At 41.4% G+C, this 14,358-nt stretch overlaps 1 protein-coding gene across 1 annotated transcript in view; it reads right to left on the bottom strand.

Moving 5' to 3' along the window:
- Positions 1-14,358, bottom strand: part of RPH3A (rabphilin 3A) — a 116,821-nt gene that overhangs the window by 40,736 nt on the left and 61,727 nt on the right. The window contains exons 10-12 of the mRNA XM_044685431.1: positions 7,685-7,768; positions 4,598-4,660; positions 2,625-2,876 (exon numbers count right to left, since the gene is read on the bottom strand). Coding sequence (XP_044541366.1) covers positions 2,625-2,876; positions 4,598-4,660; positions 7,685-7,768 — 399 coding nt within the window. The remainder of the gene's footprint in view (positions 1-2,624; positions 2,877-4,597; positions 4,661-7,684; positions 7,769-14,358) is intronic.

Below are 14,358 nucleotides of genomic sequence, written 5' to 3'. Positions count from 1 at the left end.
CGCTTTCCTTCCTTCCTTCCTTCCTTCCTTCCTTCCTTCCTTCCTTCCTTCCTTCCTTCCTTCCTTCCTTCCTTCTTTCCTCCTTTCCTTTCTCCTTTCTGGTCCCTTCCAATCCTTCCTCCCACTGAAGTAAAGACAAAGCTTGATTTTCTGATTCTTCTTCCTCATTCCCCTCACAGGCTCCTTCCTGATCAGGCACAAAATTCTGTGATTCTAATGTGGAAATTCACCTCCTTTAAAGATTGTGTAAGTTTCCCCAGAGAAGCCTCCTCCCTAGAAAGCTGAATAATTCATCTCTGAAGCTGGACTTTTGGTGCCAGTCTATTATTTACAGTTGAGGAGTGACAGAGTCAGTGCCTGGGCACCATGCCCCTCTCCATTACTTATTTAGCAGCCATTAGAAGCACTTAGACCTAGGAACATGGCAGGAATCTTGTTAAACTCTAGATAGAATCTCTTGCCCCTTCAAAGGGATGGTGCCTCCTTTTTCACCCTGAAGAACATGGAGAGGTATTTACCAAGTCACACCCTCCCCCAGACAGCTGCCCATCAGAGCCACAAACTCAGAGCCAGACCTCCTTCTATATGGACACTCCCATGCACACAACATAGAAGTCCCTGTGCCCTGTCTGTCTCTGGGAAAACATGCATAGCCAGTGCACATCTATATTATCTGTGCAGTTGTTCAGTAGTTTTCAGTTGTGTCTGACTCTTTGTGACCCAATTTGTGACTCCATTGATGTGGTCTGCCATTTCCTTATCCAGCTCATTTTATAGAAGAGGAAATGGAGACAAGCAGGGTTAAGTGACTTATCCAAGGTCACACAGTTACTACATGTCTGAAGCTAGATTTGAACTCAGGAAGATGAGCCTTTCTTGACTTCAGGTCTGGCACTCTACCCACTGTGCCACCTAACTGCCCTATATAATTTATATCTATGTTCTTCTTCTCTCTCTTCCTTCCTCCCTTTCTACCTTTCTCTGCCTCTGCCTTTTCTATCTCTGTTTCTATTTCTGTCTGTCTCTCTGTCTCTGTTTTTGTACCAGTCTTTCTCTCTCTGTCTTCTTTGGCCTTCTTTAGTTTTTAAGTTTTAGATTTTAAGTTGAAGAAAAGGGGCTACCCTATATTAGTGGAGGGAGATTCCTTACCTGGAAGTACCTTCTTCTAAAAAAAACAGAGGTTCATTCTCTAACCCCAAAGAGCACTTTACAGTTTGCAAAGCATTTGATCTCCATTATATACTCGGTATATACTGCTTTACAACCTTTAAAGTGCTATATAATATTAGTGGCTGCTGCTGCTGCTATGATTATTATACTATGCTGGCTTTCCCCACAGGTTACTAAAATTCTCCAGAGGATTTACCCAGGGGTGGCCCAGAAGCATTCAGGATCTCTCTTGATTTTTCTCTGAGCAATTTGAGGAAGCATCCTTAGGAGGCCAGGTTTATTGCTAGAAGGATGCTTTAGAGTGGGTAGGTGGACGACTGGAGGGGAATTTCCTCTCTCCCCTCTTTCCCCATTAGTGCTTCAAAAAAGAAGATGAGACTGACGGGTCTTTTTCCATTGAAGCACTACTCTGGAGGAATCCGATGGAAGTGAAGAAGTGAGAGGGCAGCACCACTTCCGGGAGGACTTTTGAGATGACTTCCTCCTACCATGATTCTTTCCTCCTTGACAACCCACACTGGTACAGTATCATGATGGAAAATAAAGGTTCCTAGTTCTTGTCACATAATTGATGATTCTTGCATGCTTTCCCATTCGTTCATTCATTCATTGGAACATGGATTCAGAACGGAAACCTTAAATAACAACAATTCAAGGCTTTTTACAGATGAGGAAACTAAGGCACACAAGTTAAGTCACCTTTGCAGCTGGCTCTCTACCTACTCTACTCCTCTGACTCTCTAGATCAGGGGTCAGCAACATATGGCTCTTAAGCCATATCTGGCTCCACCTCCCAACCGGTCAGTCCGGGCAGAGCCCCAGGATGTGCCCCAGGGGGCCCTTCAGCCCCCGTCCCATATTCCAAGGCCTTCCCCCTCCATCCTCCTCCTTCCACAGGCATTTATGGCTCTCACAGCCAAAAAGGTTGCCGACCATTGCTCTAGATCCTTGGACTCCAATCCCAATACTTTTATCATGACGCCATGCTGGATAATAGACATGCCACATCCCCATGGTTCAAGGGCATTGAGTAACGTTTCCAGGAGCCCCAGCTCCAGTACATCTCCCTATCCCTCTCAATACCAAAAGTATCTATAGGATGGGAGACCCTTCTCAGCCCTGGGATAAACACCTGACACCTCCCGAGACTAATCTTGATCTGAAGGTCCATCATTCTTTTCTTCTTCCTTCCGAGCATCATTCTTCTTATTAGAAACCAAGACCCACCTCCAGTGCTGCAAGTGGAAACCCCTCCATTTGTGGTGACTTCTGGAACTATAATCAAGCTGAAAGGGACATTAGAAGTCACCCCAAACAAAACAAAATTAGGAAGTTTTCATTTTCATTTCATCAAACTTAAATCTTCTCTATAACTCTCGCCCAAGTGCTCCTCCCTCTGCCTTCTGGGGCCAACCAGAATAGTTTTCCTCTGGCCAAGCTCAAATGGTACCTACTTGCTTCATCAGAATCATAGCTATTTGCCTCTTCTTCATCCTCTTCTGGGGGTGGCTGCTGCTGCTGCCGGGCTGGGGCGGCAGCAGGCTGGGGTGCAGCAGCTGCCTGAGAGTAGGCTCCCATTCGTCGGGCTGCACGATCTTCCTTAGCTCCAGCTGAGGGGTAACCTGCCACATCCCCTGCTCGGTCATCGCGAGGAGTGGCCGCTGCTGAAGGGTAGGCAGGCTCCCCTTGGGCCACGTCTCCCTGAACTGGAGGGAGAAACAGTAAGGATGATAAATTAGAAACATGGAGGTTTCATTCATTTACTTAAATAATGATAAATAATAAATATTTAATAAAGATAGATAATAAGGATTAAGTAAATCTTTATTTAAAAGAGCCTTGTGTTCATCACTGGAAACACATAAAGCTTGATGGGGAACCACCATGTTCAACTCTTTATGACCCCCTTGTATGGTTTTTTTGGCAAAGATCCTGGAGTGGTGTGTCCTTTCCTTCTCTAGCTCATTTGACAGATGAGGAAACTGAGGCAAATAATATGAAGGGACTTGCCCACAAAGCTTTCATAAGACAAAATCCCTTCCCTCATGGAACCTTCCTTCAAATCCCAACTAAAATCCCATCTTCTATGGGATGCCCTCCCTAACCCCTCTCCATTCTTCTGCCTCCTCTCTCTAAGTTATTTCCTATCTATCCTGTATAGAACTTGTTTGGGCATATTTGTTTTCTTGTCATTTCTCCTATTAGATTAGAAGCTATGTGAGGGCAAGAACTGTCTTTTGCCTCTTTTTGAATCTCTGGTGTTTAGCACAGTCCCTGGTGCATAGTGGGCACTTAATAAGTGTTTATTGAGTCTAAACTAGTAAGTCTAGAGAAGAACTCTAATAAAACTAGTAAAGTCTAGTAAGTCTAATAAGAAAACGAATGATTTAAAAAAACTCATTAAAGGGGCAACTAAGTGACTCAGTGGATTAAGAATCAGGCCTGGAGACAGAAGGTCCTGGGTTCAAATCTGCTCTCAGACACTTCCCAGTTATGGGCAAGTCACTTAACACCTACTGCTTAGCTCTACCACTCTTCTGTCCTGGAATTCATACTCAGTATTGATTCTAAGACAGGAAAAAATATATTAAGTATTTACTATATACCAAACACTGTATTATTCATAGAAATGCAAAAGATGAAACAGTCCCTGTCTTCAAGGAGTTTCCATTTCAACAGAGCAAGACAAATATACAGGGGGAATCCGTGGCCAGGAAAGGGAATTTTGGCCTGGAGAGAAGATATAGGTACAAATAACTGGATTATGCAAACTTACGTAATAAATACATCAGAAATGTCAACTGACTTGCCCAAGGTCACAAAGGAGCCTCAGAATTGGGATTTGAACTCACCTTCTCTGATTCCCAAGCCAATGCCATTTTCATTATACTATGAACAAGAATGATTCTACCCATTTTGTGATCATTTATCTATATAAATGATACCTCCCTTGAGTGCAGGAATGGTTTCATTTTTGCCTTCATATTCCCAGCACTTAGAACAGTGTCTGGCACACTGGAGGTGCTGAATAAATGCTCACTGATTAACATGTGGTCATCTTGAAGATGGGGCAGCAGAGGGGTACAGTGGATAGAGTGCCAGACCTAGAGTTCAGAAGACTGTTTCTGAGTTCAAATCTGGCCTCAAACACTTAATAGCTATGTGACCCTGGGCAAGTCACTTCATCCTATTTGCCTCAATTTCCTCATGTGTAAATGGAGCTGGAGAAGGAAACAGCAAACCACTCCAGTATCTTTGCCAAGAAAACCCCAAGTAGGGTCACAAAGAATTGGACACAACTGAAAAATGATTGAACAATCTCTTGAAGATTTCTAGAAAGAGAGGAAGGATCTACTGACTCCTGGAAGGCACCAGAGAATGTGAACCAGTTATAAAGATAAGAAATATGGAAGCCAAGGAGAGTTACCTGGTCTTTGATCTGGAAATCTGCCAGCTGTATTTGGTCCTGGTCTGCTGACCCCTGGGGGTCCTATCAGACAATGAGAGAGAGTTGGAGTAGTAAATGATGAAGACGGTGACAATCACAGCAACAACAATCAGAGACATTTATCCAATCTATATGTTAGATTTAGCAGAGTTATATACATTAGAAACTGCCCAGCTTTAGCTCTATAACTTATCCCGCTGTCACGGTAGGAGTGTTACAAGGTTTTGTGGGTTTTTCTTCTATTTTTCCAATTGAGGAGAGAGACAAATAGCTTTTTGGTAATAAAAAAAAATAAATTAAAAAATTTTGGTAACTAAAAAATTTAGTTTAATTTAAGAAATAAAAATCTACTCTGATATGAGCTTCTGGGATATTTGGGATTCATCTCTACCTTCCCCAACTCCTGCCCCTCAACTCTCAGGGAATTCATATAGATTCGGAGCTAGTAGGGGATTATCCAATCCAATCTTCTCATTTTACAGAGGAGGAAATTGAGAAACAAAGATGAGAAGATAATTCTAGTCTAGTACCCCCTTCTGCTATGCCATAAGGAACTCAGCCCATGAGGCTGTCCCATCTTGAGACCCCTTATCATCCTTTGCTCTGCCTTTATTACATATATACTATCTTGTTCAGTTCTCTGTTTATTTGAATATATAGGTTTCAAATGCAAACGAAGTGGAAAGGACATTAGAGATAGATCATTAGGTATTTGGAGGTCTCCAGACTAAGGCTGGATAGGATTCTGGAGGAGAGTCCCTGTTCAAGTTGGCCTTGATGGTCTCTGATGTCCCTTCTAGTTCTGAAACTTTGTGATAGCCCTATCCTGTTATAGATGAAGAGTCAGAAGCCCAGAGATTTGCCAAAGATGACTCAAACATCTTTTTTTTAATTTTGAATATTTCCCCATAGTTACATGTTTCATGTTTTTTCCCTCTCCCCCAACCCCCCCTCCCCCGCAGCTGATGCACAATTCCATTGGGTTTTACATGTATCATTGATTAAGACCTAATTCCATATTATTGATAGTTGGACTATAGTTATTGTTTAGTGTCCTACATCCCCAATAATATTCCCATCAGGCCATGTGATCAAGCAGTTGTTTTTCTTCTGTGTTTCTCCTCCCACAGTTCTTCCTCTGAGTGTGACTAGTTTTCTTTCTCATAAGTCCCTCAGCCTTTCTCTGGATCCTTGCATTGCTGCTAGTAGAGAAGACCATTACATTCAATTGTGCCACAGTATATCAGTCTCTGTGTACAATATTCTCCTGGATCTGCTCCTTTCACTCTGCATCAATTCCTGGAGGTCTTTCCAGTTCACATGGAATCCCTCCAGTTCATTATTCCTTTGAGCACAATAGTATTCCATCACCAGCAGATACCACAATTTGTTAAGCCATTCCCCAATTGAAGGGCATCCCCTCACTTTCCAATTTTTTTGCCACCACAAAGAGCGTGGCTATAAATATTTTTGTACACGTATTTTTCCTTATTATCTCTTTGGGGTATACAAGCAGTGCTATGGCTGGATCAAAAGGCAGGTATGACTCAAACATCTTAGAGAGTTGTCTTGGTGGGGAGTGCAGGACCTAGATTTAGGGAGGCCTGGGTTCAAATTCCACTTCTGATGCTTGCTAGCTGGGTAATCGTGGACAAACCACTTAATCTTTCCAAGCCTTGATTCCCTCATCTTTAAAATGGGGATAATGACATCTATTGCAGCTACTTCATGGACTCTTCTGTGAGGCTCAAAAGAAATAATATAATCGAATATTCTGGAAGGCAGTTTGGAATTATGCGTAAAGGACTTTAAAAGAATGCATGCCCCTCTGATCCAGCAGTACCACTATTAGTTTTGTATCCCAAAGAAATAAAAAAAATGGTAAAGGATCTGTTTGTACACAAATATTTATAGCTAGGCTTTTTGTAGTGTCAAAAAATTGGAAACTGAGGGGTTGTCCCTCGATTGGGGAATGGCTGAACAAATTGTGGTGTCTGTTGGTGATGGAATACTATTGTGTTATAAGAAATGATGAACTCCTTGATTTCTATAAGAACTGGAAAGACCCACATGAACGGATGCAGAGTGAAATGTGCAGAACCAGGAGAATATTATACACAGTAACTGAAACATTGTGGGCCAATTAAATGTGATTGACTTTGCTACTAATAGCAATGCAATGATCCAGGACAATTCTGAGGGACTTAGGAGCAAGAATGCTATTCACATCTAGAGAAAGAACTGTGGGAGTAGAAATGCAGAAGAAAACATATGACTTATCCTGTGTTTATATGTGTACAGGGTTTGGGGTTTGGGTTTTCAAAGATGACTCTATTACAAAAACATGGAAATAGGATTTGAGTGATAATATATGTATAAGCCAGTGAAACTGCTTGTCATCTCTGGGAGGAGGGAAGGGAACAGGGGAAGGAAACAACAAGAATCATGTAACAATGGAAAATTTTTTAAATAAATAATAATAGATATAGAGTTTTTTATAAACCCTCAGTGCTATACAAATTTCAAATGGCTTTGTAGCTAGAGTGGAAGCAGATGAGGGCAAAGACCATGTCTCATACTCCTCTGTAATCTCTTCACAGACAAACACAAGGCTGGGCTGCCCCTTGTTACCCCTTCACCAATATTATTGTCTTTGCAAAGGGCTGGTTCCTATATGTAGCACCAAAGGAGTTGTCATATCAGAGAGCTGATAGTTAAATTTCCAGGATAAGCATTTATATCTTGGAAATCAGCAAATACTACAAAATAGGACTTGGATTTATTGTTTTGTTGTTTTAGTGTTATTAATTTATAGATTAATTAATTAGATTTAGTGTAAATTAATAGATTTAGTGTTATTAATACAGATTAAACTTTAAAATGTGTTCTACATTTTTTAGAGATGCTAGCTAAATATTTACAACCACGTAGTACCCACGTATTGCCTTCTCATCTCTTGCACCCCAGCTGTCTGTAATTCACCTCAAAAAAACATTTGTGTGCAGGGGGGATAGCTTCAGAAACAAACACCCGGGTGGGTCCGATAGACAATGAATGGAGCCTTACCTGGGGGACCAGGCTGAGCTGCGGCACTTTGGCTGGGTGCTTGAGAGGGTCTGGAGGCCTGAACTGAGTTGGCCCGTCTCAAACCTAGAAGGAACAAAGGGAAAGCCACCATTAACATTCCAAATACAGCTCAAGAAAGCCACCAGCCCATAAGCTACCAGATTGTCCTAGATTGGGGCTTTCCATCTTTCCTACCCACCTTCTATTCTACTCCAAATGCCTGTCTCTGTCACCATTTTTCCTGCTTCCACTGTCCAAAAGGATCAATTACTGGGAATACTGGGACTTCAGCACTGGAAGGAATCTTAGAAATAGAGTTCAACTTCTTCATTAGAGGGAGGAGGGGAAACTGAGGTTCAGAGTGGCATAAACCAGATTCTTTAGTCCTCTCTCTCTCCTGTGAATCTGCCTTCCTCAGGACACATTACAGCTTGCCAACAGCCCTCCTAAAAGGTAGATCCAATGTTTCAGGAGAGGTCTGACCAGCACCAAATTCAATGAGACAATCGCATCCTTCGTTCCTGGTATCGTTCTTTCTCCTTTTAATCCTTTGTCTCACTGGCACATTTGCCAAAGTAATCTTTCCAGTGCATACATAAATGTGGCCATGCCACTTCTTGGCTCAAGAATATTTAATGGTTCTCTATTATCTTTAGGCTCAAATATAGAATCCTCTGTTGTCTAAAGTCCTTTAATATCTGGCTCTAGTCTCCCTTTTCAGACCTGGTATCCCATTGCTGCCCTTCAGACAGCCTAATTACCTCAGTTTACCCATCTATAAAATGAGGGTATTGGACTTGATGTCTTTGAAGATCTGATCCAGTTCTAAAGCCATGATCCTTTGAATGTTGCTATTAAGTTAAAGAATTTGATTTAATAAGCAGCTGAGCCAAGATTCGAATCCATGACCCCTGACTCTACTCCAGGGTTCTCTCTACTACACCTACTCCTGCTGAGACTTTTCTTCCTCTCCCCAGCTATTAATGCTTCTCCTTCCGCCTTCCCCAATCCCCCCATTACCTTGTACTCATATTGTATGTATTGTCTGTCCTTATATGCATATGCATTTTCTCCCCCAATAGACATTTTTGTCTTTGTATCTAGCATAGTTCTTGGCACATAGTAGGTGCTTAATAAATGTGAGTTGATTGATTGTTGATCTCTTGATAAATGTGTATTAATCTTTTTCTAAGGGAAATTCTTCAGTTGGTCTCACTATGCTCTTCCCAATAGATCTTTCTTATCCCCAACCTTGGCCACATCTTCTCAGACTTTCCTATCCAGGCTACATCCCAAATCAGTTAACAGTAGGAATAAGCATCCTAGGGGCACTGGGGCTTCCATAGCCATGGGCCTTACTCCCAAGGTCCTCAGAGACCAAGTAGGGCCAGGAACTATGGCTGAAATATGGATCCATGGGTTTATGAGGAAGTCCAAAAATCTCTAGCATTGCATTTTTTTTAGCAGATACCACCAGTGTTGAGGACTCTCTTATGACTGGGGTTTGTTCCAAAATTATAACTCATTCCCAGCCACTTCAAATATATTTAGCCTGGGGATTACCCTGATTCATTAGCATCCGTAGGCCACCAGGTGTGACTAAGCCTTTTATAATAAAGTGAGTCAGCTTTTTCTGACAGAAGAAGAGTTGTAATTACATCATTCTGTGGATTTTCTGCCAGGTAGCTGGGATCACAGAGTCCCAGAATATCAGAACTGTAAGGGGCAGCAGAGGCCATGGGGCTCAATGTACACCTGAGCAGAAATCCCTTCTACAGCATCCTTAAGTGGCCAAGTAGGCTCCAACCTCCATTGATGGGAAACCCAATATCTCTGGGGGCAGCCCATTCCACTTTGGGACAGCTCTCACTCTGAAGTTGTTATGCCTTCCATTGATTCAAAAATCTGCTTCTGTGAAATGTCTACACTTTGCTCTGTCCTCTGGGGTCTAACACAATCTACCTTCACTTATAATATTTACTCAGATGATAAGTATGGTGGGCCTTGATCTGGACAATTATTTCAGGTGGCCCTCAGCTATGATTTACTTTACCCCTTCCTGATTCAACTCTCTGGACTTTGCTTCTTCCACAACCAACTCCTCAACCTGATCTCCCCCCCACTCTTTATCTAATATTTTCCCTATTAGAATATAAATCTTGATGATGAGAACTATCTTGCTTGTAATTGTGACCCTAGTACTTTGCATAGTGCCTAGTAAATAGCAGGTGCTTAATAAATGCATCTATCTATCCATCTATATATGTATATATATATGTTTAACTCTTTATCCATCTACCTATTATCTATCATCTCTCTCATCTATCCATCTCTCTTTCTTCTATATGTCTATCAATCTATCTCTCCATCCATGTACCTATTATCCTTCTATCTATTATCTATCAATTTATCTACACACCACCTATCCATCTATTCATCTATCCATTTATCTATCTCTCCATCTATCTACTTATTATCTGTCTATCCATCTATGTATCTATGTATGTGTTTCTATCAATCTATGTTATCTATCCATTCATCCATCCATCAATTTCATCCATTTCCTTATCTATTTATCTATCTATCCATCCATTTATCATCCACCCATTACCTATCCATCTATCCACTTATCTGTCTATCCATATATTTTATCTGTCTTTCATCTATCTATCTATCTATCTATCTATCTATCTATCTATCTATCTATCTATCTATCTATCTAGGTTTCTATCAATCTATCCATTCACCCATCCATTTGCTCATCTATGCATCCATTTATCATCCATCCATTACCTATCCATCTATCCACTTATCTGTGCATCCATATATTTTTATCTGTCTTTTATCTATCTGTCTATCTATCTATCTATCTATCTATCTATCTATCTATCTATCTATCTATGTTTCTATCAATCTATCCATTTGCTTTTCTATCTATCCATCCATTTATCATCCATCTTATCTATACACCCATCTAGATATCTGTTTCTAGCAATCTCTCCCATCTATCTATCCATTCTTCCATCAATCCATCCATTTGCTTATCCATCTATCCATTTATCTGTCTATCTATCTATCATCTATTCATCCATCCGTCTCTTTCTCTCTATCCATCCTTACATACGTATATATTATTTGCTTGAACAGACAGTTGGCAGGGCCTATATTACTTTTGTCTTTGTCACAGTAGGACCTTGCATAGGATCTACCACCTTCTAGGTGCTTAATCAGTGCTTGTTGATTAAGTAATTGAGTCTTCCTAAAATCCTTCCTAAAGGGTTAAGAAGACTAGCAGTGTAGTCAATAGAGCACTGGATGTGGAGTCAGGGAGACCTGGGCTTGAATACCATCTCAGACATTTCCTAGCTATATGACTCTGGGTAAGTTGCTTCACCTCTTGCTGGTCCTCAGTTTCCTCACATGTAAAAGAAGGGTTTCAAAAGTGATACTAATTAAAATGGATAATAAGGGTTTAAAAAACCATCCAAAAGAGCATAAGCATCAATGGAACTTTCCTTAAAAAAATAACTATGACCCTTTGTCCTTGAAGACTGTGATCATGCTTTTGAGTCTTCTTCAAGCAAAAAAATCTCTGGTTCCTTCAGCTGTTCCTCCTTTACCATGGTTTATTGTACTCTAGGTTCCATTCAAACTGAGCTCCTTGTTCCTAGAAGATGCCCCACATTTATTCACATCCACACCTTTTTTCACACCTTCTTCTTACAAGAGTACCTTCTCCTCTACAATCAACCTATCCTTCAAAATTCATTCCAAACATCACCACCTCCCTGAAGCTTTCCTAGATTCCTTTGGTCAGATTAGATCATCAGAGTTGGAAGGAATCTTAGAGCCTTTTGCTTTTACAGATAAAGACACAGAGACTAAGAAGGGACAAGTGATGATCAAAGATTGGAAGTAAATTGACAAAAGCAAGATTTTTAACATAGATTGTATTCTTTTTCTTTTTTTAAACCCTTACATTCTTTTTTAGAATAAATACTAAGTATTGGCTCCAACACAGAAAAGAAGTAAGGGCTAGGCAATTGGGATTAAGAGACTTGCCCAGGGTCACACAGCTTCAAAGTGTCTGAGGTCAGATTTGAACCCAACTCCAGGCCTGGCTCTCTATCCCCTGAGCCACCTAGCTGCCTCCAACCTTGGTCTTCTGACCCTTCATCTATCATGCTCTCTCTTGTTTTTTGTTTTTTTGTTTTCATTTTTTTAACCCTTACCTTCTGTGTATTGGCTCTTTGGTGGAAGAGTGGTAAGGGCTAGGCAATGGGGGTCAAGTGACTTGCCCAGGGTCACACAGCTGGGAAGTGTCTGAGGCCAGATTTGAACCATGCTCTCTCTTGTAAGGAGCCATAGGAGATAGTGTTTAGAGTAGCGAATTTGGCTGCAAATTACATGAATGACCTTGGACAAGTCACTTAACTGCTATGGATCTGGGGAAAAGAGGGGGCTGGATTATATGAATTCTAAGGTGACTCCCAGATCTATTTTCAAACCATCTCTCCCTACAGTGCTTTGTATCTTTCTTCTGTTCTTTCTCACAGAATATTTCAGAATATAGTTATTTGCATCTACCTTATTGGTCTATTTGGCTATTAGCTCCTCGAGGGAACTGAATATATAACCCTTACTGATAAGAATGATAACATGAAAACAGAAGGTGATAGATAAATGTTTTTGCTTTTATTGAGAGAGGGAGATGTGATTTGTTCTGGGCCCCCAATTTCATCCATCTACAGAACTTCTAGTGTGGAACTTCTCTCTACCAATACAGATCAATAACTTGTTGATAATTTATAGGTTCTGAAAGTTAAGTGGGGCACTAAGAAATTAAGTGACTTGTCCAAGGTAACATCTTCTTTTTAGACATGACACCACCATAAATGCTGTGGAAGGACTTAAAGAGATTGGACAGAGAAAAGGGGGCTTGGGTAGTTTGGGTTATGACAGGCTATTGCTGACCACTATGCAGGGTGGAAGATCAGAGAGTTAGAGCAAGAAGGGGTGTCAGAGAGCATCTGGTGCAACTTCCTTATTTACAGAGGGGAGAAGTAGTTTGCCCCAAGTCCCAGTAGAGCAGAATCCTGATTCAAATCAAATTCTGAGGATTCCAAACCCAATGTTGACCTGGAGTTAGGGAGATCTGAATTCAAATTCTGCCTCAGACATTTACTGGCTGTCTGACCCTAGGCAAGTCACTTAACCTGTCTGCCTCAGTTTCCTCAACTATAAAATGGGTATAATAATAACAGAGTTGGGAGGATTAAATCTGATATTTGTAAAGTGCTTAGCATAGTGTCTGGTACATAATAGTAAATGTTTATTATTCTTCCTTTCCTTCCAATGTGTAAAGGGGATATTGAAGTCTCTGAAGCATCTACCACAGTCCTTCCTCCTTCTTTATACCTAATTTTTGAAGCAAAGTGACTGCTAGAATGAAGTGCTTGAACTCACTCACTGGACCTGAGTTCAAATCCAGATTTTGATATTTAAAATCTTTGTAACCCGGGGCACATTACTCCCCTACTTGGCCCTCAGTTTCTTTATCTGTAAAATGAGGGCGATTGGACTAAATGACTGGCTCTTGATCTGTGACTTCATGACCCTTTTTGCCCTTCCCTTTCTCTTTTATCTGGAATCTTTTTCCCCAGACTTATAACTTGATTTCTTTGCTTGTTGAGGTGGTGAGGAGGTGGGCAACCAATCAGAACCTCTTATGCAGGACCCCTTCCATGATAGGAGGAATGAGGAGCCCTGGGCTAAGCAAGCTGTCCAGGACCCCCAGGAATCAAAGACCCATGTGGACTCTTTCCTCGTGCCTTAGCCTGAGCCATTTTGCTCAAGGAGCCCTTGTGATACCCCTGAGCAGTAATGGGTGCAAGCCAGAAAGATCAGATTCATATCCTCTCTCACAAAGGTTCTAGCTCTAAAAATGTGCCCTTGCCCACCCTCTTGGGAGGCATCAGTCCCAACCCAACCCTAGTAGGAGAGGAGGTGGGAGAGGTGGATATTGGTCCCTGGTCCCCACGCCATGTTATTCCATTCCCTTTGGTGTCTCCTATTAATTTACAGAGTGCTCCCCTAATTAAAGGGCCTCCTGCTTTCAGCTTTATCTTATCAAATTCTTCTACAAAGACCCTTTGGTCCCAGTAAACTGGGACTTGGGGCTATAGAGTTTATTGACTGATTTATTTTTTAAAAAGAAAACCCTTATTGCCTGTCTTAGAATTGATACCACCTAGTAGTTCCAAGGCAGAAGAAGGGTCAGGGCTAGGCAATGGGGGTTAAGTGACTTGCCCAGGGTCACACAGCTAGGAAGTGTCTGAGGTCAGATTTGAACCCTGCACGTCTGGCTCTCTATCCACAGAGCCCCAGCTATAGGCTTTAAACAGATGTAGAAAAGATTCTGCTGCCCCTTGTAACGCCTGCGCATCGGGTCTCTTCCTCTCTACCTCTTCCCAGCTGCCAGAATCTAGGCTGTTATGTAATTTTATTAGCCAACACAACTGTTTGTCTAACCCTGGCATTAAGGACGGGCCAGCAGAAATGAATCAAACACCACAGGGAGCTGGAAGATAGTGAATTCATGGATTTTAGAGCCTGGAAGGATCTCAGAGGCCATCTAATCCAAGCTCTCATTTTACAGCTCTTGGGTCATAAGG

The sequence above is a fragment of the Gracilinanus agilis genome, chromosome 1 (assembly GCF_016433145.1).
Source record: "Gracilinanus agilis isolate LMUSP501 chromosome 1, AgileGrace, whole genome shotgun sequence".
Taxonomy (NCBI): Eukaryota; Metazoa; Chordata; class Mammalia; order Didelphimorphia; family Didelphidae; genus Gracilinanus; species Gracilinanus agilis.
Note: the sequence above shows the minus strand (reverse complement) of the source record. Positions and strands in the feature narration are given on the sequence as shown.